This window comes from Macrobrachium rosenbergii, chromosome 19 (genome assembly GCF_040412425.1).
Source record: "Macrobrachium rosenbergii isolate ZJJX-2024 chromosome 19, ASM4041242v1, whole genome shotgun sequence".
Taxonomy (NCBI): Eukaryota; Metazoa; Arthropoda; class Malacostraca; order Decapoda; family Palaemonidae; genus Macrobrachium; species Macrobrachium rosenbergii.
This window is the reverse complement of record NC_089759.1, coordinates 5750025-5776656: the sequence shown is the minus strand read 5'-3', so window position 1 is coordinate 5776656 and position 26632 is coordinate 5750025. Positions and strand designations below refer to the sequence as shown.

General features: G+C 35.9%; 1 protein-coding gene across 4 annotated transcripts in view; it reads right to left on the bottom strand.

Moving 5' to 3' along the window:
• The window catches only part of LOC136848579 (barH-like 2 homeobox protein), a 421854-nt gene that overhangs the window by 209234 nt on the left and 185988 nt on the right, over window positions 1–26632 (bottom strand). For all 4 annotated transcript variants that reach the window (XR_010856053.1, XR_010856054.1, XM_067120872.1 and 1 more), the window contains one exon: window positions 4569–4627. Coding sequence is in view for 2 of the 4 variants with exons in the window: in XM_067120872.1 (XP_066976973.1) it covers window positions 4569–4627 (59 nt within the window). In the remaining 2 variants the exon portion in view is untranslated. The remainder of the gene's footprint in view (window positions 1–4568; window positions 4628–26632) is intronic.

Below are 26632 nucleotides of genomic sequence, written 5' to 3'. Positions count from 1 at the left end.
TAGACTGGCATTTCTTGCCGATTCCTTAACTGATAGCTAATGTAGTTAAAGCTTCTCGCAGATAATCAATTAGCCAAATGTTTTTGAACGTCTTTGTTCTCCTCGGATGGGTTTTAATTCCGTATGTATTCGAGTTCTTTGTCTTGCTTTATTTATTTGCGAAAGGAGATCTGGTTATTATGGCCTTCCTGCAGCGTTTTCAAACCTGTGATCAGAGAGAGAGATAAAAGCGTTTGTCCGCGATGAGACTCCAAGTTGAAAATTGATACTCGTCTGCCATTTCTGATGTGATCTTCCAGCTGACGCTCGGAATTTCAATATCATCTGAAGGCGAGATGATGAAAAATGTGTTCGCGTTAACTGGGTGATTGCTTATTCAACACTAATAGTTTACTGAAGTCTAACAATTTATTGAAGTCTAATAATTTACTAAATTTCGTTGCTGGTAGAAATATTTGTGATTAAAAAATCTATTGCTTAATAACATAAAAAAATTCGTCCTTATACATAAATTCTGCTACATCATACGCTTTGGAATAAATCCAATCTTTGACAACAATATTAATTCCAAGAAAGCATGGTAAAGGAGAACCGAGATGAGTCTAGGAATGGTAATATTGATGGCGGGAGAATAAAAAAATGGAAACAGATCATTTGCGTATTTGGAAATGAAAGTAACATCAGTTGTGTCACTGGCATGGGGTTTCATAACATGCGAAATAGAAGCTAAACATGCCAAATATCCCATATTGTGGAGTTCATTGTTGCTAGAATTGGAATATATAGAGTTTAGGCCAAATTCCTAGCACTGGGATCTATGAGGTCATTTACCGCTGGAAAAGAAATTAAGAGTAGGTAGGTTAGAAAGGTGTAACGGGAGGAAAACCTCGCAGTTGCACTATCAAATAATTGTTAGGAGAGGGCGGATAGCAATATGGAAAAAAGATACTTTGGACGGAGGTACAGTAAGAGGAATGAAAGGGGTTGCAGCTAGGGGCCGAAGGAACGCTGCAAAGAACCTTTGGTAATGCCTACAGTGGACCGCATGAGGTGCACTGACGGCACATCCCGCTCCCCTCCCCGGGCCTCATTGTTGCTAGAGTACGCTCGCACGAAACATGATAAAATTACTATTTACTAAATACGCAGAAGCAAACATTTTATAAGAAATAAAGAATTATACACATTTTGGCAAAGAATTAAGAACTCACTTACAGTGAATGTAGCTACATTAAAGGAAAAGGATTGTATTACGATCAAAGTAACAGAAACAGTTACTTGATGTACTGTTGAGGTTATAAACAAATAAATGAAGAAAAATTTCTTTGCAGGATGACATAGACTTCAGCAGCTCTTCCTCCTAGAGTTGGAATGGAATATCAAATTTAGGCAAAAGCCCAAGCGCTGGGACCTTTGAGGTCATTCTGCTCTGAAAGGAAAATTGAGAGTAAAGGTTTGAAAGGTGTAACAGGAGGAAAACCTCGCAGTTGTACTATAAAACAATTGTTAGACGAGGGTGGAAAGTAAGATGGAAGGAACAGTATATGAACGGAGGTACAGTAAAAGGAATGAAAAGGGTTGCAGCTAGGGGTAGAAGGGACGCTGCAAAGAACCTGAAGTAATGTCTACAGTGCACCGCGTGAGGTGTACTGACGGCGCTACCCGCCCATGAGGCCTACGAGAGTTGAACCCTCAGTTTCGATTTGCTTTCTGGTTATATGGAAGATTTTGTGATTGAGTCCGCATCCTCGCTAACCAGTGGGTGCCACTGAATTTACTGACCTGAAAATCTCGAACCAAAGGATAGTTTAGCAGGAAAGGGACAAGCTGAGCTACCGACAAGTCAAAACTTACTGACAACTCAAGCTACCATTAACTGCGGCAATCAGAAGTTCAAAAGTTCGCAAAGATACATGATATTTGTCACCGGAAGAATCAGATTGAAATGCTGTAACACAAAGAAATGAAACTTAATAAAAATGAAATGTCAGAACTTCAGTCCGTCATTGAATTTTACTTTTGTGGGGTGTAATTTCGCAAGAGTGATTAGGCCTGAAGCTGCCAAACTGCATACAAGAAAAGTTCCTGTTGAAATTTACAGAGAGAGAGAGAGAGAGAGAGAGAGAGAGAGAGAGAGAGAGAGAGAGAGAGAGAGAGAGAGAGTGTCTTTATCTTAAAACTAGGCACTATTTTGAAATGTCATGGTAGCCTATTTGCATGAATATCAAAGGGAAGTTGAACGTGATTAAAACAACCGATTGTAACTTTGGTTAATGTATAATGTACTGTAAGCACATTCCATTACAGAGAGAGAGAGAGAGAGAGAGAGAGAGAGAGAGAGAGAGAGAGAGAGAGAGAGAGAGAGAGAGTCTTTAACTTAAAACTAGGCACCATTTTGAAATGTCATGGAAGTATATTTGCATGAATATCAAAAGGAAGTTGAATGTGATTAAAACAACCGGTTGTAACTTTGGTTAATGCATAATGTACTGTAAGAACATTACACACACACACACACATACACACACACACACAGAGGGAGAGAATGTACGTAACAAACAATTTTTATAATTTCCTTCTAAGAACATTAAAACGGATATGCTGAAGACCAATTATTTTCAAGCAGGCGTCATCTGTTTACTTCAACGGAGCGTTCCGAAACGCCCCTAAAAATTCGCAATGCAAATTCCTCGGCGGTGTTTCACTTCCATCAACGCGAAACGTCTTCGGAAAACTTACCACTGATGCGTATCTGCTAATAGGAACTAACGGACAAGGTCGTGTACTAAGCTGTTTTCGCATCGGGAGCGCTTGCATCTGCTTCTTCAGTCAAGTTCAGAGATGAAGGATCTCTCGCTCAAGTGAGGTGAGGCAGGTAAAAAACTTCACCTCACACACTTAAACACACACATGCAGAGAGAGAGAGAGAGAGAGAGAGAGAGAGAGAGAGAGAGAGAGAGAGAGAGAGAGAGAGAGAGATCGCAGTCTTTACTCTAAAATCAAAATAAGTGATAGCCTCTTTTCCAGTATTGGAGAGAGAGAGAGAGAGAGAGAGAGAGAGAGAGAGAGAGAGAGAGAGAGAGAGAAACGCAGTCTTTACTCTAAAAACGAAATAAGTGATAGCATCTTTTCCAGTATGGTCCAGAGAGAGAGAGAGAGAGAGAGAGAGAGAGAGAGAGAGAGAAAATCGCAGTCTTTACTCTAAAAACAAAATACGGGATAGCATCTTTTCCAGTATGATCCAGAGAGAGAGAGAGAGAGAGAGAGAGAGAGAGAGAGAGAGAGAGAGAGAATCGCAGTCTTTATTCTAAAAAAAAAAAACAGAATAAGTGATAGCATCTTTTCCAGTCTGGTCCAGAGAGAGAGAGAGAAACGTATCCTGTTTTCAAGATGTAAGTGCTTGCATATGTTTTAGTAGAGAGAGAGAGAGAGAGAGAGAGAGAGAGAGAGAGAGAGAGAGAGAGAGAGAGAGAGAGAAACGTATCCTGTTCTCAAGACGGAAGTGCTTGCATATGCTTTAGTAGAGAGAGAGAGAGAGAGAGAGAGAGAGAGAGAGAGAGAGAGAGAGAGAGAGAGAGAGAGAGAGAGATTTTAGCGCACAGTAGCACCAAACAGCTCCCCAACACCACTTCAGGAAGGCCTCTTTGGGCAAGAGTCAAGAGGCTGGCTGGCTAATCCGGTCGTAATTGGCCTTGTGCCGTATTATTGTCTGATCGGATTGCATCGTTCATTCCCTGTTTCTCTCCCTCACTCTCTCTCTCTCATGAGGGAGCAACCAACTACCATCTCGCGAGAAGCGTTTACGAATGATTCCCCGTGGAAGGAAGCCGTCCAATCCAGATGGTTATCGACTTAGAGGGAATTAAGAAACAAAAGACGGCAATAAGCGAGGACCACTTCAATTTGCAGGGTGTTTAGCATGTCAAAGGCGCCGCCGAAGGTTGCCGGCGTGGACGGCCATTATGGATATTAAAGGACGTAAGCGGCGGCGAGGCCTTAATGGCTTTCATATTTCCTCCGACGGACGAAAAGGAAGAGTTATGAGGTTGTCAACATTGAGGGTGACGACGACGCCCCCCTTCCCCCCTCCACCGAAGGGGTGACACTCCCAAAATCGGGGATGGGGGTGGGAGTTTAAATGGGACGTTATGTGAGTCAAGGTGGTAATATACATTTGATTTTTATTGTATTTTTGAATTGGATTTTTACTAATTGATTGTTTGGTTCGAGAAATCAAATTCGAATCTCACTGATTCGTTAAGTTGTATTCTATAAGTGATTAAACAATATAACAGGTAATACAAACACACACACACACATATATATCTATATATTCATATATATATATATATATATATATATATATATATATATATATATATATATATATATATAGTGCTTGTATGCAGCAATCTTGAATAAAAAATTATACACTTCTGACTAAATTTCTCCACAGTCAATCTCTTATTTGCTCAAGAAAAAAGGAGAAAAAAGAACAGAAACTTGTTCCTTGAGACTCAAAGTCAAAAAGAAATAAAAGCAAGAGAAACTGACCAGTCAAAACTTACCTTGGGATGGTGAGTCATCCCCACGAGAAGGTGCAGAATGTATGTGGCAATCTGAGCTTCTGAAAAGAAAATAAAACTGGATTTAAATCGAATTGGAATTGGAATATCAAATTTAAAGCAAAGGCCAAGCACTGGGCCCTATGAGGCCATTCAGCGCTGGAAGGGAAAATGAGAGGAAAAGGTTTGAAAGGTGTAACAGGAGGAAGACCTCGCAACTGCACTATGAAACACTGTTGGGAGAGGGTGGAAAGTGAGACGGAAGACAAATATCGTGAACGTTGGTACAGTAAAAGGAATGAAAGGGGTTGTAGCTTGGGACAAAGAACCTTAAGTAATGCCTACGGTGCACCGCGTGAGGTGCACTGATGATACTACCCCCCTATGTGTTGGATTTAGATGGAAAGTTTGTAGAGCCAATCAGTAACATTAAAGGCATTTGTACACTACCTTTAAATATATGGAGCTTCACCATACCGTGACCTGAAATAATGCGTGAAAATCTACAATTATGTATATGAGCAAAGCTGTGTTTTTCAAAATACAAAAATGATTCAAAACGTGAGAATTCGACCGTTTGCACTCGGCTTAACAGGACCGTCGTGCAAACGGCCGAAAGTTCCCATTCTGAATCACTTTTGTATTCTGAAGAATACAGATTTGCTCGTCGATTTTTATTTAGAAGTTCGACATTTCGGATATACATTTTCCTGAAGAATGTCGATGTTTTTACAGGAAAGACTCTTCTGTTTTTTTTTTAGTTGCATGTAAATTCCGAGTTTCATTTATTTTCCGAAAGTTATATGTTGTCACTGACATCACTCGAAATCCAGAGTACATTAACGACTTCTGCATGTTCACAATGAATGATGTTATAGTTACCTGGGAAGACCCAGAAGACGAGATTTATCAGAATGAGCCCTAAACGCTGCCAAACATTGGGATGTGGTCGATGTAAAATTCACGGGTTGATAAATATCGATGAACACAACAGATGGTTCTGACGCTGATAAACATCGCTAGAAACAGCACTTTCTTTTTAAGTAATAAACGCAGACTGCTCAACACCACATTTCTATTACTTTATAATGAATTTTGCCAGGTTAATATATAAATTGTAAACTTCGCTCGGTATACTAAGTTGCTTAAAAGTTAATATATATATATATATATATATATATATATATATATATATATATATATATATATATATATATATATTATATATATTATATATATTATATATATATATATATATATATATATATATATATATATATATATATATATATATATATATATATATATATATATATATAGATAGATAGATAGATAGGAATACAACACCGTTTCTAGACATTAATGTTCCAATGTACACTCAGCAAGGAAAGTGAGGATACAGTTTTCATGAGATTTCGTTCATCGAATTTTAATTTTTTTCTTACAGAAAACACAATCTCGGTAAATTTACTCTAGAATATGAAAATACAATGCAAATTATATCATATATGTTAAATCTGCAAAACAAAAACGTTCAGATACTTAAATACACCATGCATTTCCGAAGTAATCAGAATTTCTCAGATGACTTCGTTCATAGAGATCTAAAAGATAGTGTGTGGATATCTCGCTGCAGTACTGTTTATCAGAATGGCAATATTTACTCGTTTTCCGTTATGAACAGGCTTATTATTGCATCATCATACGAGGTAATGATAACTTCTTTAATTTTTACACATTCATATTTGTATTTCACGGTGTTAAAAGTCAGCTGGAATTAATGGCAGTAAATGTTGTGACAGTTAGGGTAGATTGACCAAATCTATTTAAATCTGCAAGAGCGTTCTCTATGATGTGAGGAACAGCGTGAGAACTTCGGCGGGAAAACATATGCAACTGGATGTTTCTTGGTGTTGCCATTATTCTCTCTCTCTCCCCTTGCCAAAACATACTAAACAAATATAGTATCGCTCAATCTCTAAAAGACAAAAAATAATGAAATGAGTAACTCTACATATAGGCCTAGGCTTACACAACAGCAGACTCTCTCTCTCTCTCTCTCTCATCATAACATTGCATTCGTTCATTTATTGTTCCCCACGTTTTTCGTTGGACATTGCTCAAATTTAACTCTTGATTTCATTATGGAAGATCGCGTTTCCGATTATGCAAGCATTCCATTCATTGTGGTGTCAAATTCATTTGTGTAACGTTACTTGGTAGGTTATGTCGAAAAATGTTTATTTTGCTCAGAGCTGTCGCTGCAAATTACAACTTGAACGAATACTGTAAAGCTTACTACTGCATTTAAGTATCAATGATTTCAGAATCGTAGAATATGATTGAAAGTCATAGGAGGTCAAGCAAAATACGAACACAATAAGACTGAAGCTCCTATCCTTTCTAAAGTTGCCAGATGTCGTATTATTGAGCAATATATGTCCGAAGATTTAAAAAAACTGTATCCTAACTTTCCTTGCCGAGTGTACAATAAAATGCTTCTTGGTAAATAAATAACTTCGGTCACAGATTCATCTTAAAGGTTAACAGATTTATTTACAGAACCAAGCCTACTTTGCACCCTGATCTCAGTCGTGAAAAACGAACAGTTTTCATTTTGATAAAAATCTTGGACACAAAGACAATTTTGCAAAAAAAAAAAATAACATGGGAAAATGTCCACTTTACGGGTAATATAAAGGAAAAGATCTCAAAACATATCAATGAATACACCAGCATCTAAAATTGCATTTAGAGAGATAAAAGGTATACAAAAGTAAGAGGCTCATTTTGAAGGGTTATGAGAATCATTGGACAAGAGGCACTGTTATACAGATTCATATTCGTTGCTATTTATGAGGTTCGCTGTCCAGGTAATTTTCAATAGACATGAGGGTATTTTCACGGGTTTAGTGATGAGTGCCAGTGAGTTATGGATCAATTCAATATTACGAGAATGCTCCGAAAACTCATTGCATGCCACTGGATGTTCAACAGCCGAGATCTGTTCACAGGTTGATAAATATCAATGGATCTTACTGGTCACTAAACCTTCATTGGCAAGATGATTGTTCCTCACGCCGTTGGACGGTGGTACAGTCTCCCCAAGGATGTCGTGCAGTTGGAACTTCAAGAGTTCAAGCGAAGATGCAATGCATTACTACCCTAAAGCAATTCTCCTTGCATTTTAATAATTTACTTACATTTCTATCTATTTATTTAATAATATGTTAACAGTTTTTTTTAATGACTGATCTCTTCTTTCTGTATTCTCCATTGCCTTCTGTTATTTCTTTCTAATGAACGCCAGATCCTTTGGAAGCTTGAATTTCAAGTCAGTGGATCCTGAGGGCTTATTTCATATGAATAGAGTTCATCTTCTAAATAAATAATAATAATAATAATAATAATAATAATAATAATAATAATAATAATAATAATAATAATAATACGGCTGCATTTTGCGAATTGATTTTATACTGAGTTTTCTCAATTCTTCTAATAATGCGCTTTTCCTGCACATCAATATCAGTCAGTAATTGGCCAGCGTTCATATTTCGATGAATGAAACAAAAAAACTTGCCTCAAAGAGGATCTTCTTCCTTCGAATAATAATAATAATAATAATAATAATAATAATAATAATAATAATAATAATAATAATAATAATCTAAAGATCCATAAGCATTACAAGAAAGGATATTAAATAACGCACGTCAAGCGTTAATCGTGGCCACACTTAAAAAAAATTATAATGGGGTCTAACGGCTTCTAAGTAAAAGCATGCAAATAAACAGAGATATATATTTAAAGTTAACTAATATTGACATATGAACAAGTAACCACAGAGAATTACACCAAGAATATTAAGAGTTCTAGTTCACAGGTGTATGACATACTAACTGCTGGAAATAGTCGCTCAATTTGTCTTGCAGCCCGACTCTGGCAGGCAACAGACATAAATGGCCAATAAACTCATCTTAGTCGGCAGTTTAAAAGTAATGAAATTGTATAATACATAATGTCTTTGACATGAGGTAGCTGAGAGTGCACACTGAAGAGTGCATACTTAAGAATGCATACTTTCCCACCAACGCCTTCCCCATTTAAAAAATCCTAACACTGCATTAGGATGAGCCTCAGAATTTAATAAACTTTTCTTGGCCCTGTAGCACTCATATCCAAAATATTCCCCGGGAACCCATCCGAATGCAACTGTGATTTGTCGTGGACTGGTGGGGAGAAGCGATGCTTCAGCAAGACCAAGATGACTGAACACGAAACCCAACTTTGGAACTGCTGCATGAAAATGGCTTCAGTAACCTAAAATTCTTCAGCTGACAACATTTTGAACGCAAATATTTATTGTACATAAATATATACATTAAAATTCCAATATTCCTTCTCAAGGTTCTTCAAAGTGGCCATTTTTAAAAGGGTTTGAAACCCTAATCAATTCTGATGTCCATTTGCCACACAATCTGTAGGGATCAGTGTCCTACATTCAGAGGAAAACCAGCTTTTGCAACCTGCCTAAGAACGCAGGAGCACCTGATGGTATAAGGCCAACTTTGCCCAGCGATAAAAAAATAAATAAATAAATAAATAAACTCATCGGGAATAGCATCGTAAACACAGGCGGGATATCTTCAAGAGCTGAGCCTTCCTCTAAGTCAGCTCACGTCAGGCTATTAGTTAACTCTTACAAATGGCAACGTTAGCCATTCGGAGAGCGCATAATTGCCGTTAATGGATGTGCAAGACCATTAAGGGCTGTCAATAACGACGGAAAAAAATGGATGCGCTTGATGTACGCCCCCCGCCAATAACAGCAGCAACCGTATTTGTACGGCGTGTTGTTAACAACTCAATCGTGCCCTCGTTAAGAGACTCCTCCGGAGAAAGCGGGCGGATGGGCGGAGGCTCCCAGAGAAACTGTGATCGTTTAGGCGAAATGGGGAGGCCATCAGTATCTTTCGCGCATCGAATGAAGGCTATCTATAAAGTGAAAGCTAAAGCTATTTTAAGTCCGTGAGGCTTGCTTTGCATTGCAATGGCACTTTAAGTTTTATTTATGTGAATGTTTACACATTTAAATAATAATAATAATAATAATAATAATAATAATAATAATAATAATAATAATAATAATAATAATAATAATAATAATAATAATAATAATTGTTATTATATTATTAAATATCAGCCCTGATAAGAAGAAAATAATAAGAATTGAAAAGACCATATATAAAATCAATTCCACTGATGCTGCCATTCTCTATAACCAAACTTTATTATTATTATTATTATTATTATTATTATTATTATTATTATTATTATTATTATTATTATTAAAAGCTAGGGTACGGTGGACAACGCAATGAGATAAGATTCCATAATACGCAAAAATAAAAGAAGAGTATTAAAATTACTTAAGGGCAAAAGCCAACTGGACGACCTATTATGTGTCATTTTCTTGCCCTCAGAGCCGGTCCCAAGCCCTGATAAATAGGGAGGGCTGGAGTCAGGAAGGGCATCCGCCCGTAAAACATCAGCCAAAGCCAATCATCAAATGAACCGTTGAAGACAGAAACATCTGGAAGGGACTCATAAAAAATGCGCCGAAGTTTCTTCAGCGCAATCGAGTCTTCTGTACAGCCGCTACAGCGTATAATCAAGGCCAACGAAAACAGGTCTATATTTCGGTGGTCTCGGTATAGTGCTGTATGAGCCGCGGCCAATGAAACTTTAACCACGGCTCGGTGGTGGCCTATCCTATATCGTTGCCAGAAGCACGATTATGGCTAAATTTAACCTTAAATCCAATAAAAACTACTGAGGCTAGGGGGCTGCAATTTGGTATGTTTGATAATTGGAGGGTGGATGATCGACAAACCAATTTGCAGCCCTCCAGCCTCAGTAGTTTTTAAGATCTGAGGGCGGACAGAAAAAGTGCAGACAGAAAAAAGTCCGGACGGACAGACAAAGCTGACACAATATTTTTCTTTTACCGCAAACTAAAAATATAACAGTAACCCCGACTATGAAGTGATCTAGAAAGAATACGAAGGAGAGGACCATTCTAAACATGAATGCATTAAGGAACACTTACTAAAATCATCCGATGTGATGTTTAATTCTTGCAGTTAATCTCAAGTGCCAGCATCCTCTGTAAAGATCAGTATGCTCCTGATAAAACTGAAGAGTCTTTTTTCTAGTTTTCAGTTACTGTATTAAAAAAGTTTTTCGGTGTTTATTTTTGGGTGTTTAATCTGCTGTTAAGTGAAATCTCAAGAGATAGAAACTACAAACTCTGAAGTTGGTCATCATATATATATATATATATATATATATATATATATATATATATATATATATATATATATATATATATATCATTAAGCTACAAATTTCATTAACATACAATTCTCTCTACCCAGGAAACAATAACGAAGGGGAATTATAAATGATTAATGATAGTCACCTGACAGACTCGAACCACCGACGGTAACCATCTCTGAATTCAGTGACGAGTGCTTTACCAATAGGCTGTCGAGAGTGGCTAAGTTTATACCCACTCTGCCCCACTTATCACCGTCGAGTGCGGGTATTTGTATCTAATATATAATATATATATACATATATATGTATATGCATATATATATAAAATAGATATATATTTGCATATGTACGAGTATATATATATATATATATATATATATATATATATATATATATATATATATATATATATATGAACGTAGAACATAATTTAGCATCATCAATTCGCATAGTAAAATGAACAAAATCTTCTTTCAATAGATAATATAATCTTTCTCGAAAACACTCTTAGCAGCATCTCACACTGTACAGGCGTGCGAATAAGTCTTGCAGCAAATTATTATGCCTTATTAATCTTTTTGGATTACTTTAACCCATCCAATATACACGTGCGTAAAATTCATATGAATGCCAGGCCATCACACATGAAACATATTACCTCAAATGCTTATCATAGCGACTGTCTGTGACTTGAAAAAAAAATAGGTCATTCATAATTTCAAAACGTATTAAAACAACAAAGATATTCAACTTTCCATGATATATCATCAAGAGGAAATGATTTACGAAAACGATAAACTGAACTGAACTGAATATAGAATTTAGGCCAAAGGCCAAGCACGGGGGTCCTATAAAATCATTCAGCGCTGAAACGGAAATTGACAGCAAAAGGTTTGAAAGGTGTAACAGGAGGAAAACCTCAAAGCAGTTGCACTATGAATCAATTGTAAGGAGAGGGTTGAGGAAAGTAAGATGGACGAAAGAGAATATGAAAGGAGGTACAGTAAAAGGAACAAAAGGGGTTGCAGCTACGGGCCGAAGGGACGCTGCAAAGAACCTTAAGTAATGCCTACAGTGCACCGCATGAGTGCACTGACGGCACTAGCCCCTTACGGGGGAAAAAAAACGATAAACGACCGCATGAGAGATTCCAGTCTTACTTTGCGACCGGTCGCAAATTGAAAGAATAAATATTTAGTTCCGAAAGATATTTTACCCTAAATTCAGTAAAAGGTGAGTTGTGTATAAGGAGGACTGACGTTGATTTTCTGCTATTCTGTCATTCACCGTCCCTCACCTAAGTTGTATCATGATTAGGAAGACATGCAATAGTTGTAGCCACGCTGCAATATTGCAATTGCATCGCTTTGCACCTGGCAGCGAAAGACTGATAGAGGAAACTGAAACCACGAATTTTATTGTTATAGAAACAGTACTTAAAAAGGACAGGTGTAAAGAGCATTCTCTCTCTCTCTCTCTCTCTCTCTCTCTCTCTCTCTCTCTCTCTCTCTCTCTCTCTCTCTCTCTCTCTCTCTAACCCCTTGTCAGTCTGTCTCTTACTGTCTCACTAACCGAGTATGAATGTGCAAAAAAAAAAGAAAAAAAGCACAGTCAGCAAAAAGAGAGATACGAGAAAATGAAGCCAAAAAGACCAAAGCTCATTAAAATCTTATAGTTATCCCCGTTAGGGCCACGTATCCACCGAGATGATTAAACTGGTCTGAAATTCCAGCCACACCGAAATTACCAAATTACCAGAGTAATTACAGCTCTGTTAAGTGGTTGGCGTTTTAATAATAATCGTCTCTTCTCGAGTTCTCGTTCGCCCTGAGAGGAGCCAACCTTCTCCTTCTCCTCGGCCGGAGCGCACTTTACGAGAGGCCTCAAGCAATGGCGGGCTCTGAAGTTACCAGAATGTGGAAGATGCACCAGCAACCTCCAAAAACTGGAAGTCATATTCTGTAACCAAAATCTGTTAAGTTATTCTACAATCAAGACTTACTTGACAGCTAAACTGAAATGACATTCTGGAATATTTTCCTGATGACTATATTGGAAGTTATATCCTGGAATCAAACCGTCCTTGACAACTAAACTGGAAATTGCATTCTGGAATATTTTCCTGATAACTATACAAGAAATTATATCCTGGAATCAAGACGTCCTTGACAATTGAACTGGAAATGACATTCTGGAATATTTTCCTGATGACTATATTAGAAGTTATATCCTGGAATCAAAACGTCCTTGACAACCAAACTGGAAATTGCATTCTGGAATATTTTCCTGATGACTATACAAGAAGTTATATCCTGGAATCAAAACGTCCTTGACAATGAACTGGAAATGACATTCTGGAATATTTTCCTAATGACTACACTAAAAGTTATATCCTGGAGTCAAGACGTCCTTGACAACTGAACTGGAAATTGCATTCTGGAATATTCCTGATGACTATACTAGAAGTTATATCCTGGAATCAAAACGTCTTTGACAAGTAAACTGGAAATGACATTCTGGAATATTTTCATGATGACTATACTAAAGTTATATCCTGGGATCAAAGCGTCTTTGACAATGAACTAGAAATGACATTCTGGAATATTTCCCTGATGACTATACTAGAAGTTATATCCTGGAATCAAAACGTCCTTGACAGCTACACTGAAAATTACATTCTGGAATATTACTAATGACTATACTAGAAGTTATATCCTGGAATCAAAACGTCCTTGACAACTGAAGTGGGAATGACATTCTGGAACATTTTCCTGATGACTATATTAGAAGTTATATCCTGGAATCAAAACGTCCTTGACAACTGAATTGGAAATGACATTCTAGAATATTTTCCTGATGACTATACTAGAAGTTATATCCTGGAATCAAAACGTCCTTGACAACTGAAATGGGAATGACATTCTGGAATATTTTCCTGATGACAATACTAGAAGTTATATCCTGGAATCAAAACGTCCTTGACAAATGAACTAGAAATGACATTCTGGAATATTTTCCTGATGACTATACTAGAAGTTATATTCTGGAATCAAAACGTCCTTGACAACTAAACGGGAAATTACATTCTTGAATGAAAATGTTCTAGACGGCTAAACTAAAAGTTATATTCTTGAATCAAAGCGTCCCTGACGTTTATGATCATTAATCTGGAAGATACATTCTGGAATCAAATTGCCCGTAACTCAAATGCTTAAGAATCGAAGCAATAACCCAGGAGCAAGATTATGGCGACTAATTTTGCGAGTCATGGTTCTTAATTCAGTGATTTGGAGACTAGGAGGACAAAGCAAGGCCTTGCAGCTTTATTTCAAAACAAGAATTGTATGACAGAATCTGCAAAGCGTACTTCCAAGAAAAGAAGCCTGGATGAAAAATGTCATAATTATTATATTACCTTGAATGAAAGTCTGGAATTAAAAGCACCTGATCAAGTCCCTAACTCAGCACTTGAAAGAAAAATCGTTGGAAGGAAAATATTTAACATTAGGTTAAAAAATCAAGGGTTTAGAATAAAGGCGTCTAAATCAGGCTTTATCTGAGGTATAAACATGAGTGGCCGTTCAACAAGAGCTGTAATCAAGGATCTTGTAGCACAGTTCACTTGTCAAGAGTCTGTGAATAATATTCTAAAAGTAGGATGTATCTAGATCCACAGACTGGACACTTTGGTAAAGAAATTCTAAAGCTGAAAGTCTAGAACCAAGATTTGAAAATCGGAACTTAGTGAAATCCTAGTACTAAAAAGGAACCAGAACAAGCCATCTGCTTTAACATTGTCGTGGTAATGATTTACAGGCATGAGGATACTACTATTTACAATTTCTTGAGCGATATGACGTTTATTTTCACTCAATTCAATATAATCTATTCAGAATCAGTTCAGAAATTTTCAATATGACCTATTTTACTTAAAGTACGAATCCGTTCTGCATGTTATAAACTATCGCAAATATTCCCAAGAAAAGTAGATATTGAAAAAGCTTGTATAATGTATAAAAATAATAGGAAACTATATATTTCAATAATTTAAAGATCTTGTTCACAATAAAACGTTAACAAAGTTACATTTGGTATTTTCCCTAGTCTTCCGAACTGTACGAATTCATACGTCCTTATCTACAACGGATAGCGAGCTGCATCTTCGATTATTTTGATGTTCTACAAACTGAAATCACAGAAATAATAAAACAAGTAAAAAATGAGCCGAAGTTTATTCGGCGCAATTTTGTTCTGTACAGCCGTTACAGCGTATAATCAAGGCCACCGAAAACATCTATCTTTCGGTGGTCTCGGTATATGTATGAGCCGCTGCCCATGAAACGTTAACCACGGTACGGTGGTGGCCTATCTATATAGCTGCCAGAAGCACGTGTATGGCTAACTTTGACCTTAGATAAAATAAAAACTACTGAGGCTGCAATTTGGTATGTTTGATGATTGGAAGGTGGATGATCAACATATCAATTTGCAGCCCTCTAGCATCTTGTTCGTTTTAACGTGCTTTTATACCCATTTTTATATGGGGTAAGCACGGTGCCTTCTTTGAAGGACTTTGATTTGGCATCAGTAGTTTTTAAGATCTGAGGGCGGACAGAAAAAAGTGTGGACAGGATAAGTGCGGACGGACAGAAAATCCGGCACGATAGTTTTCTTTTACAGAAAACTAAAAATAAACTCCTCATCGATTGTTGTTGTAGCACTCGATGTTAAATGAAAGGGAAACAGGAGAACAAGCTCAATGGAGAACAGAGGCTGAAGAGAGAGAGAGTAAAACCAACGCTGGTCTCTGACCAGGCCTGGTGGAGGAACAAAACCAAGTGAGGCCTAGGCTTTGGAAAACGTGGACTCGTTCTTAAAATAACAATAGAAGATAATAAGTGTCGGGAAGCAATATGCCGGCTTAACTGGACATGAATGAGGCAAACGAATGGCGATTAGGAAGCGTTTTCTTTGCTGGAGGTACAAATGAACTTGGAGGCAAAGCCACAAATAGAAAACGGAGCGCGGCGTAGCCAAGACAGATGCGCATTAAAGTTTTTTCGTATATTGACCTTTTATTTATTTCAAGTTATCTGAAACGTCATTAATTACGATTATAGTCATGCATGCCAAGACGCGTCATGAGACGAAAAATCTAAAGACGAAGGACAATTTCTGTATATCTCAAAAAAAAAAAAGCGGGAAAATATGACAAGAAATCTTAAATAAAGCTAAAGTCGTATTGGTACTTCTTGCGGTGCGTTTAAAACATGTCAGACACAAGTCGGAAACTTATCGCATACATACCACAAACAGGTTGAAGACAAGTCGACGACAGAAAGTGGAGAACGATTTTTTTTGGCAAATGCTGGATGAATGTATGATATATTGCTTTAGTAATACCAATACGTTGTCGCCTTGTATTTTACCTGTTTGTGATGTGTGTCCGATACGTTGCCGACCTGTGTTTATGACATGTTTCACTACATGTCATCAACATACAATACTGAATCATTCTACCGAATTTGCCTTGTAAACTTAATTCCAAAGAACAACTCCATTATCTGTCGGAATATAAAATTTATGCCAAAGGCCAAGTGTTGGGGTCTATGAGGTCATTCAGTACTGAAAGGGAAATTGAGAGTAAAGGAGGCTTTAAAGGTGTAATAGGGGGATAACCTCGCAGCTGCACTACGCAGCAATTGTTAGGAGAGGGTTGAGGAAAGTAAGATGTAAGAAAGAGTATATGAACGGAGGTTCAGTAAAAGGAGTAAAAGGGGCCAAAGGGACGCTGCAAAGAACCTTGAGTAATGCCTACAGTGTACCGCGTGAGGTACACTGACAACACTAACCCCCTTACGGGAACCATCATTATTAATGGTATGCCAAAAGGGCATACAGATGCCCCTGCTTCCTTTTGTAACTTCCGGAAGTACAGATCAAGCTGATCTACCAGGATAGATTAAGCAGCAACTCAGTTAACCTGATTCTATGGAAATATGGAGATTGTCACATTTAAAATTTACTGTACTTTTTCGATTTCTTACGAGAACTGAGAGGCTGCTTTGTGATCACTGTAGAAAATCCCGATTTTGTCCAAAGAATGCAATTACATCATTTTATCATATAATTCAAATTTAATTCAATATAATACTGAAAGGCAGTTTGCAGGACTAATCTCCACTTCTAAACACAATGTATCACACAAGGTAAAAATCGAGGAAGAGAGAACCAACTCCCAAGGGAAAAAAAATTCACTGATCGACACAATGAGAGAGAGAGAGAGAGAGAGAGAGAGAGAGAGAGAGAGAGAGAGAGAGAGAGAGAAATTCACCAACTCCCATGGAAAAAAATTCACTGATCAACACAAGAGAGAGAGAGAGAGAGAGAGAGAGAGAGAGAGAGAGAGAGAGAGAGAGAGAGAGAGAGAGAGAGATTGATTCACCAACTCCCAGGGAAAAAAATTCACTGATCGACACAATGAGAGAGAGAGAGAGAGAGAGAGAGAGAGAGAGAGAGAGAGAGAGAGAGAGAGAGAGAGAGAGAGAGATAGAAATTCACCAACTCCCTTGGAAAAAATTCACTGATCAACACAATAAGAGAGAGAGAGAGAGAGAGAGAGAGAGAGAGAGAGAGATTCACCAACTCCCAGGGAAAAAAATTCACTGATCAAAAATGAGAGAGAGAGAGAGAGAGAGAGAGAGAGAGAGAAATTCACCAACTCCCATGAAAAAAAAATTCACTGATCGACACAATGAGAGAGAGAGAGAGAGAGAGAGAGAGAGAGAGAGAGAGAGAGAGAGAGAGAGAGAGAGAAATTCACCACCTCCCATGGAAAAAAAAAATTCACTGATCGACACAATGAGAGAGAGAGAGAGAGAGAGAGAGAGAGAGAGAGAGAGAGAGAGAGAGAGAGAGAGAAAGAGAGAGAGAGAGAAAAATTCACCAACTCCCATGGAAAAAGATTCACTGATCGACACAATGAGAGAGAGAGAGAGAGAGAGAGAGAGAGAGAGAGAGAGAGAGAGAGAGAGAGAGAGAGAGAGAGATTCACCAACTCCCACAGAGAAAAAAAAATGAATTCACTGATTATATATGACGCCACACAGTGAGTGACAGCCTTGCCAACAACAAAGGAAATGGAAATGAGGTCTTGTGTATCATAATGAGGAAATTATGAGGAGGTAACGACCCATCAAGGAGATGGGTGAACGCTGCGATGACGCAATGCCAGGACTAATAGGCCTACAATTTTCTTCTTCTTAACTTATTTCCATTACCCGGAACAAACTGCTCCTTTCCAAGTGTGAGGTGTTTCGACAGAGAATGAATTTTTTTTTTTTACTGAATCTCGGGATATCTGGGATTACTATCCTTGCTTGGTTTGAATATTATTAAGATTTTGATCGATGTAAATTCAAATATTTTCTTCCTAACTTTATTTCCATTACCTAGAACAAACTGCTCCTTTCCATGTGTCAGGTGTTTCGATCTAGAATGAATTTTATTTTTACTGAATCTCAGGTTATCTGCGATTACTATCCTCGCTTGGTTTGAAAATTAATAAGATTTTGATCAATGTAAATTCAAATATTTTTCTCTTAACTTTATTTCCATTACCTAGAACAAACTGCTCCTTTCCATGTGTCAAATGTTTCGACAGAGAATGAATTTTATTGTTACTGAATCTCGTTATGTCTGGGATTACCATCCTCGCTTTGTTTGAAAATTAATCAGATTTTGATCAATGGAAATTCAAATATTTTCTTCTTAACTTATTTCCACTAACCGGAACAAACAGTTCCTTTCCATGTGTCAAGTGTTTCGACATAGAATGAATGTTATTTTTACTGAATCTCGGGATATCTGGGATTACTGTCCTCTCTTGGTTTAAAAATTAGTAAGATTTTGATCAATGTAAATTCAAATATTATTTTCCTCAACTAATTTCCATTACCTAGAACAAACTGCTCCTTTCCATGTGTCAAGTGTTTCGACAGAATATGAATTTTATTGTTACTGAATCTCGTTATGTCTGGGATTACTACCCTTGCTTGGTTTGATAATTAATCAGATTTTGATCAATGGAAATTCAAATATTTTCATCTTCACTTATTTCCACTACCCGGAACAAACAGCTCCTTTCCATGTGTCAAGTGTTTCGACATAGAATGAATGTTATTTTTACTGAATCTCGGGATATCTAGGACTACTATCCTCGCTTGGTTTGAAATCAAAAAGATTTTGATCAATGTAAATTAAAATATTTTCTTCTTAATTTATTTCCATTACCCAGAACAAACTCCTCCTTTCCATGTGTCAAGTGTTTCGACATAGAATGAATCTTATTTTTACTGAATCTCGGGATATCTGGGATTACTATCCTCGCTTGGTTTGAATACCAATAAGATTTTAATCAATGCAAATTCAAATACTAATGCTGTTGTATTGGAGATTTACATCTTTCATCTGAGAAGATTCCTGGTTTACAGAGAACTGAATTCTATTTTTACTAATGTCGGAATATCTGGGATTAATTTCCTCGCTTGGGTTGAATATTAATAAGATTGTAATCAATGGAATTTCAAATATCATTATATTAATATCAAGGATTTTATACTTTCATTTGAGAAGACTCTGTTTCTTGTTTTGTTCACAGAGGACTGGTAAGTGGAATATCTTCGGTCAAAATATTCCAGGTCTTAGTTTTGGTTCTGGAAGACTCAAAATTCACCAATGAATATTCTGAGGGCTTTGGTATAGTTACAGTTCTAATCAATTCATAAATGACTGATACAAACATTGCAACTGGAAAGTTTTTCTCGCCACAGAAATCAAGGTAAAAATTCATTGGTTCAGTGTTATCTTCCAAGTTGTTTTCTTAAAGGCTTCTCATCTCTTAGGTAATGAATAATATACCGTAATGGGCAGAAGTACTTCATTTAGGGAGGCTGAAATAAAAATATAGGTAAATTCAATTATTTTGAAAATCCGGAACTTGCCAACTTACTAAGTAAACACCGGGCCTCAATATCCAGCTTCATATCATAACATTAAAATTCATACATATATTACAGTACACTGTAGTCACACAATAGGTCCTTTGGTTCTGATGTCGCTTATGGAGGACTCAGAATAAAAACAAAAAAAGCGCCGAAGTTTCTGCGGCGCAATCAAGTTTTCTGTACAGCCGCTACCTCGTATAATCAAGGCCACCGAAAATAAATCTATCTATCGGTGATCTCGGTATAATGATGTATGAACCGCGGCCCATGAAACTTTAACCACTGCCCGGTGGTGACCTATCCTATATCGTTGCCACCAGCACGGTTATGGCTAACTTTAACCTTAAATAAAATAAAACTTCCGAGGCTAGAGGGCTGCAATTTGGCGTGTTTGATGACTGGAGGATGGATGATCAACATTCCAATTTGTAGCTCTCTAGCCTCAGTAGTTTTTAAGATCTGAGGGCTAAGAGAAAAAGTGCGGACGGACAGACAAAGTTTTCTTTTACAGAAAACTAAAAATGGAAAATTCTGAGGTTAAGGGTTTTGGTATAATAAATTACAGCTCTAATTGTTATTTTAAGTTAAAAATTCATTTGCAGTTTTTACTCATTAAATAACTATTTTTTTAGGACGAAATGTTCCCAGATTGTCGGAAACTCATCGCGTACTTATCACCAACTCGTTGAATATAACTCAACGGCCTGTTTGTGAAGTGTATACGACATGTGGCCGTCGTGTGTTTACGATATGTTTTACTGCAGTGTGGACAACCCTTTATTATTATATAATTAAACTGGGACAGAACTACCTGTAATTACTAAATCTCAATTTTTAATGAAAGCTCAGTAACTTTTTTATAACTAATTACAGTAATTACTTATATTATCTTGTGTCCATTAAGAGCAAAGGCCAATGGAAAGGTAACCAAACGGCTTTTACAGTCTAGGCCTGAGAAAAGCAGGAAAACAGGCAAAGGAAGGTTGCCTGAAATGCGGGGCTTATCCACAAAGCAAGCAATTTTAAGGCTTATTCACATTACAACATCACGTCACCGACACATCCCGTCACATAAAAGTATGTGAGAACTTCTTACATGCAATCAAATGGACTTGCTTACACCATCACGTCACGTCACCATCAAGCACACGGCATCCACCGTCAAGTCACGACATGTTTCCTTGGAATGAATATTTTGATGTGACGTGACGGTGCTTATAATGCAAGTTTCTTAACGCTAAATCAGCGAGTCGCTGAGTTTGGGCACGAACTGAACGGGATCGTGATGGATAATGTGAATACAAGGCACGCTTGATGGGACGGTGGCGTGACGTGATGTGTCGGTGACGTAATGGTATAATGCGAATCAGCCTTTAGACGTAAAGACAGTGACAGACGTGTTCTCTCTCTCTCTCTCTCTCTCTCTCTCTCTCTCTCTCTCTCTCTCTCTCTCTCTCTCTCTTTGAAATTAAAGTAGCATACCACATGCCAAGTAGAAAAGAAAAAAAATTGAGAGACGTGTTCAGAAACCATAAAAAAAGTTAAATTACTTCAAACTGGAGAGAACACCCTCCATTAAGGCTTTAAAACGAAAGCTTTTATAACTGCACCGAGGCCAAAGAATGATATTCAAATTAGAACCTTAAAAACACAAGCCAATGAATACCAGAATAGCACGACGCTACCTACCCATGTCTCTATTGCAATAAACCGCTTTACAAAGTCATTAGAATTCTTAAACATCTGATAATATACACTGTACAACTAATTAGTATTAATATAGCGCTAATCTATACACCGTATATAATATGAAGACAATGGCAGGCGGTCTATTAACTCTGGCCCGGGTACTTGGTGGCAAAATTCATACTCTCAATTTTTCTTTGTGAAAGAAGACGTTTCTTAGCCCAAGTTAAGAAAATTCAAAACAGAAAGCTGAAGGACACAGGGAAATAGGATAAAAAAAAAAAAAATTCCCCACCCTACTAGTGAATAATAAGCCAAAGACCAAAATAATGTTTCCATAGATTACTGATATATGCAAAGTAATGTGAAATTCAGTAATCTGACAGGTGTAACATGGCTACCGTAGGGGAGGAAGGATTCTCCATTTAAACAAGAGCAATAACCGAAATAGTACCGGTAGAAAGGAATAAGGACTTTACTATACATACGAAAGGATCAAAGATAGAAGAACGAGCAGAAGAACTGATTAAGCGAGTGAATAATCCATTCCATAATGATTGAGTAATTCTGATGAAATTAATATGTATGTATGCAGGTGGAAATATATGTACGTGTGTATGTGAATAGCACAATTCCAGCTTAATCTAAAGAGTCATTAAAGAAAACAAAGTAAAATTGAAATTTCTATCTCAAATTTGTTCAAATGCCCTAAATAAACATTCATTGAAAGCGTTCTACATTAATATTTTACCGTTACTCTTGACTGAAAAAATGACCTAACTGACACACTTCATATCCGCAAAAAAAAAAAAAAAAAATTATATATATATATATATATATATATATATATATATATATATATATATATATATATATATATATATATATATATATATATATATATATATATATATATATATATATATATATATATATATATATATATATATATATATGTGTGTGTGTGTGTGTGTGTGTGTGTGTGTAACAGGAGGAAAGCAGTTTAATACTGCAAAAATAGCAAAAAAATAAAGCAAAAAAGATAAGCGAGACAATGAAAGACAAAACCCATCACTTACAGCTACAGTAGAAAACCTTGTTAGTATTCAGAAAACTCTCTTCAGAAAAAAACAAACAAAGCAGAAACTAAAAAAAAAAAAAAATACTAGTGGACATCACGACAATTCGAGTTACCGAAAAACCTTAGAATATAAAAGCCTAAATGAATACAACTAGCCATAAAAAATTGAAAAAGAAAAACTTGAAAATAAATACTATTGCACACGATAATTCGAGTTACAAAAAAAAAAGAACTTTGGATATAAGGACCTAAATGAATACAAAAGCCACGAAAAATTGAAAAAGAAAAACTTGAAAAAATACTAATGCACACGATAATTCGAGTCACAAAAAAACCTTAGGATGTAAAAACCTAAATGAATACAAGAAGCCAGGAAAAACTGAAGAAAAACTTGAAAAAAATCCTAATGCACACGATAATTCGAGTTATAAAAAACCTTAGGCTGTAAAAACCTCAACGAATACAAGAAGCCAGGAAAAATTGAAGAAAAAACTTAAAAAAAATACTAATACACACGATAATTCGAGTTACAAAAAAAACCTTAGATTATAAAAACCTTAATGAATACAAGAAGCCAAGAAAAATAAAAATAAAACGCAAAAATACTAATGCACACGATAATTCGAGTTACAAAAAAAACCCATAAAATTATAAAATAAAAATAAAACGAAAAAATACTAATGCACACGATAATTCGAGTTACAAAAAAAACCTTAGGTTATAAAAACCTAAATGAATACAAGAAGCCAAGAAAAATAAAAATAAAACGCAAAAATACTAATGCACACGATAATTCGAGTTACAAAAAAACCTTAGATTATAAAAACCTAAATGAATACAAGAAGCCAGGAAAAATAAAAATAAAACGAAAAAATACTAATGCACACGATAATTCGAGTTACAAAAAAAACCTTAGATTATAAAAAACTAAATGAATACAAGAAGCCAGGAAAAATAAAAATAAAACGAAAAAATACTAATGCACACGATAATTCGAGTTACAAAAAAAAACCTTAGATTATAAAAACCTAAATGAATACAAGAAGCCAGGAAAATAAAAATAAAACGAAAAATACTAATGCACACGATAATTCGAGTTACAAAAAAAACCTTAGATTATAAAAACCTAAATGAATACAAGAAGCCAGGAAAAATAAAAATAAAACGAAAAATACTAATGCACACGATAATTCGAGTTACAAAAACCTTAGGTTATAAAAAACCTAAATGAATACAAGAAGCCAAGAAAAATAAAAATAAAACGAAAAAATACTAATGCACACGATAATTCGAGTTACAAAAAAACCTTAGATTAAAAAACCTAAATGAATACAAGAAGCCAAGAAAAATAAAAATAAAACGCAAAAATACTAATGCACACGATAATTCGAGTTACAAAAAAACCTTAGATTATAAAAACCTAAATGAATACAAGAAGCCAGGAAAAATAAAAATAAAACGAAAAATACTAATGCACACGATAATTGAGTTAAAAAAACCTTAGATTATAAAAACCTAAATGAATACAAGAAGCCAGGAAAAATAAAAATAAAACGAAAAAATACTAATGCACACAATAATTCGAGTTACAAAAAAAAACCTTCGGTATATAAAAACCTAAATGGAAAAATTGCCAAAAAAATTTTGAAAAAAATACTATTGCTCACGATAATTCGAGTTACAAAAAAATACCTTAGGGTATAAAAACCTAAATGAATACAAGAAGCCAGGAAAAGAAAACTTGAAAAAATATTAATGCACACGGTAAATCGTTACAAAAACCTTAGGATATAAAAACCTACATGAATACAAGCCAGGAAAAATAAAAAAAAAAGCTTGAAAAAAATACTAATGCACGATAATTCGAGTAAAAAAAAAACCTTAGGATATAAAAACCTAAATGAATACAACAAGCCAGGAAAAAAAAATACTAATGCACACGATAAATCGTTACAAAAAAAAACCCCTTAGATTATAAAAACCTAAATGAATACAACACGCCAGGAAAAATTGCAAAAACAAAACTTATAATACTGATGGAGACGATAATTGAGTTACAAGAAAAACCTTAGGATATGAAAACCTAAATGAATACAACCAGCCAGGGAAAATAAAAAAAACTTGAAAAAATACTAATGCACACGATAAATCGTCACAAAAAATTAAAAACCCCGTAGGATACAAAAACCTAAATGAATACAAGCCAGGAAAAAAATGAAAAAAAAAATACTAATGCACACGATAAATCGTTACAAAAAAAAACCCCTTAGATTATAAAAACCTAAATGAATACAACACGCCAGGAAAAATTGCAAAAACAAAACTTATAATACTGATGGAGACGATAATTGGAGTTACAAAGAAAAAACCTTAGGATATGAAAACCTAAATGAATACAACCAGCCAGGGAAAATAAAAAAAACTTGAAAAAATACTAATGCACACGATAAATCGTCACAAAAAATAAAAAACCCCGTAGGATACAAAAACCTAAATGAATACAAGCCAGGAAAAAAATGAAAAAAAAATACTAATGCACACGATAAATCGTTACAAAAAAAAAGCCCTAGATTATAAAAACCTACGTGAATACAAGGCATGAAAAATAAAAAATAAAACTTGAAAAAAATAGTGATGCAGACGATAATTGGAGAGGTAAGAAGTCATTAGCCAGAACAGTTGACGTGTGGGAGCTTAAAAATTTCGACCGCGTCAAAAAAAGGAGTCGGTTTATTTTATTATTCTGCGGTATGTTACGCATACAAATGCGGTAAATGGTTCTCAATAATCATAGTCTCCGCTCGAGATAATGTATACAGGACGCGTATCGTAATGAGCACGTTATAGAACTTTATGTAAGTCAGTCTCTCTCTCTCTCTCTCTCTATTTTTTGTATGACCCCCTCTCTCTCTATTTTTCTTGTAAGACTCTCCTCACTCACTCTCTCTCTCTCTCATTTTTTGTAAGACGCCCTCTCTCTCTCTCTTGTTCTTGTAAGACTCTCTCTCTCTCTCTCATTTTCTTTGTAAGACACACACTCTAGCTCTCTTTTTTTCTTGTAAGACTCTCTCTCTCTCTCTCTCTCTCTCTCTGTTTATTTTTTGTAAGACACCCCCTCTCTCTCACTCTCTCTGCTTAATTTTTCCTAAGACGCTCCTCTCTCTCTCCATTTCCTTCTGTTCCTCTGTGTACGTACATGCCTGTTTGGGACTGTCTCCCTTGTTTACCCGTCTGCTAGTCTCTCTCTCTCTCTCTCTCTCTCTCTCTCTCTCTCTCTCTCTCTCTCTCTCTCTCTCTCTCTCTCTGTTTGTCGCATAAAATCTCCAAATACCTAAGGTGTGAACTAACACTGGAAGAATTCCATGCTTAAAAAAAAAAAAGACTTTAAGTCTCTTTCTATGCAATTTTTAAAGCATTAGCATTGCTGATTTACCATTAGCGGTCTTAGAAAGTTCCGAAAAATCCGAAAGGCGTTTTTGGGGGTTCCTCCGGTAAACAAGCACATTTCATCTTTAAGGGCTGACTGCTTGACGAAAAACATGCGCCAGTCGTCCAAAAGGACACACACGAACAGCTGCGTTTACACACACACACATATATAATATACATATATATACTGTATATGTGTGTGTGTGCATATACTGTATATACATACAGTTTGTAGCGTCTTTGGCTTTCATTTGAGAGATAGCGGTTCGATTCCGATGCGAGTCAGAAATTTACCTACACATTTATACATACACATACATACAAACATACATACATCATACATACACACACACACACACACACATATATATATATATATATATATATATATATATATATATATATATATATATATATATATATATATATATATATGCTATTTACATCAAGATTGCTAATTTCAAATGATCGTTTTTGAGGCAGTTCATTTAATTTTATAATTCAGGTACCTCAAAAACTGCCTA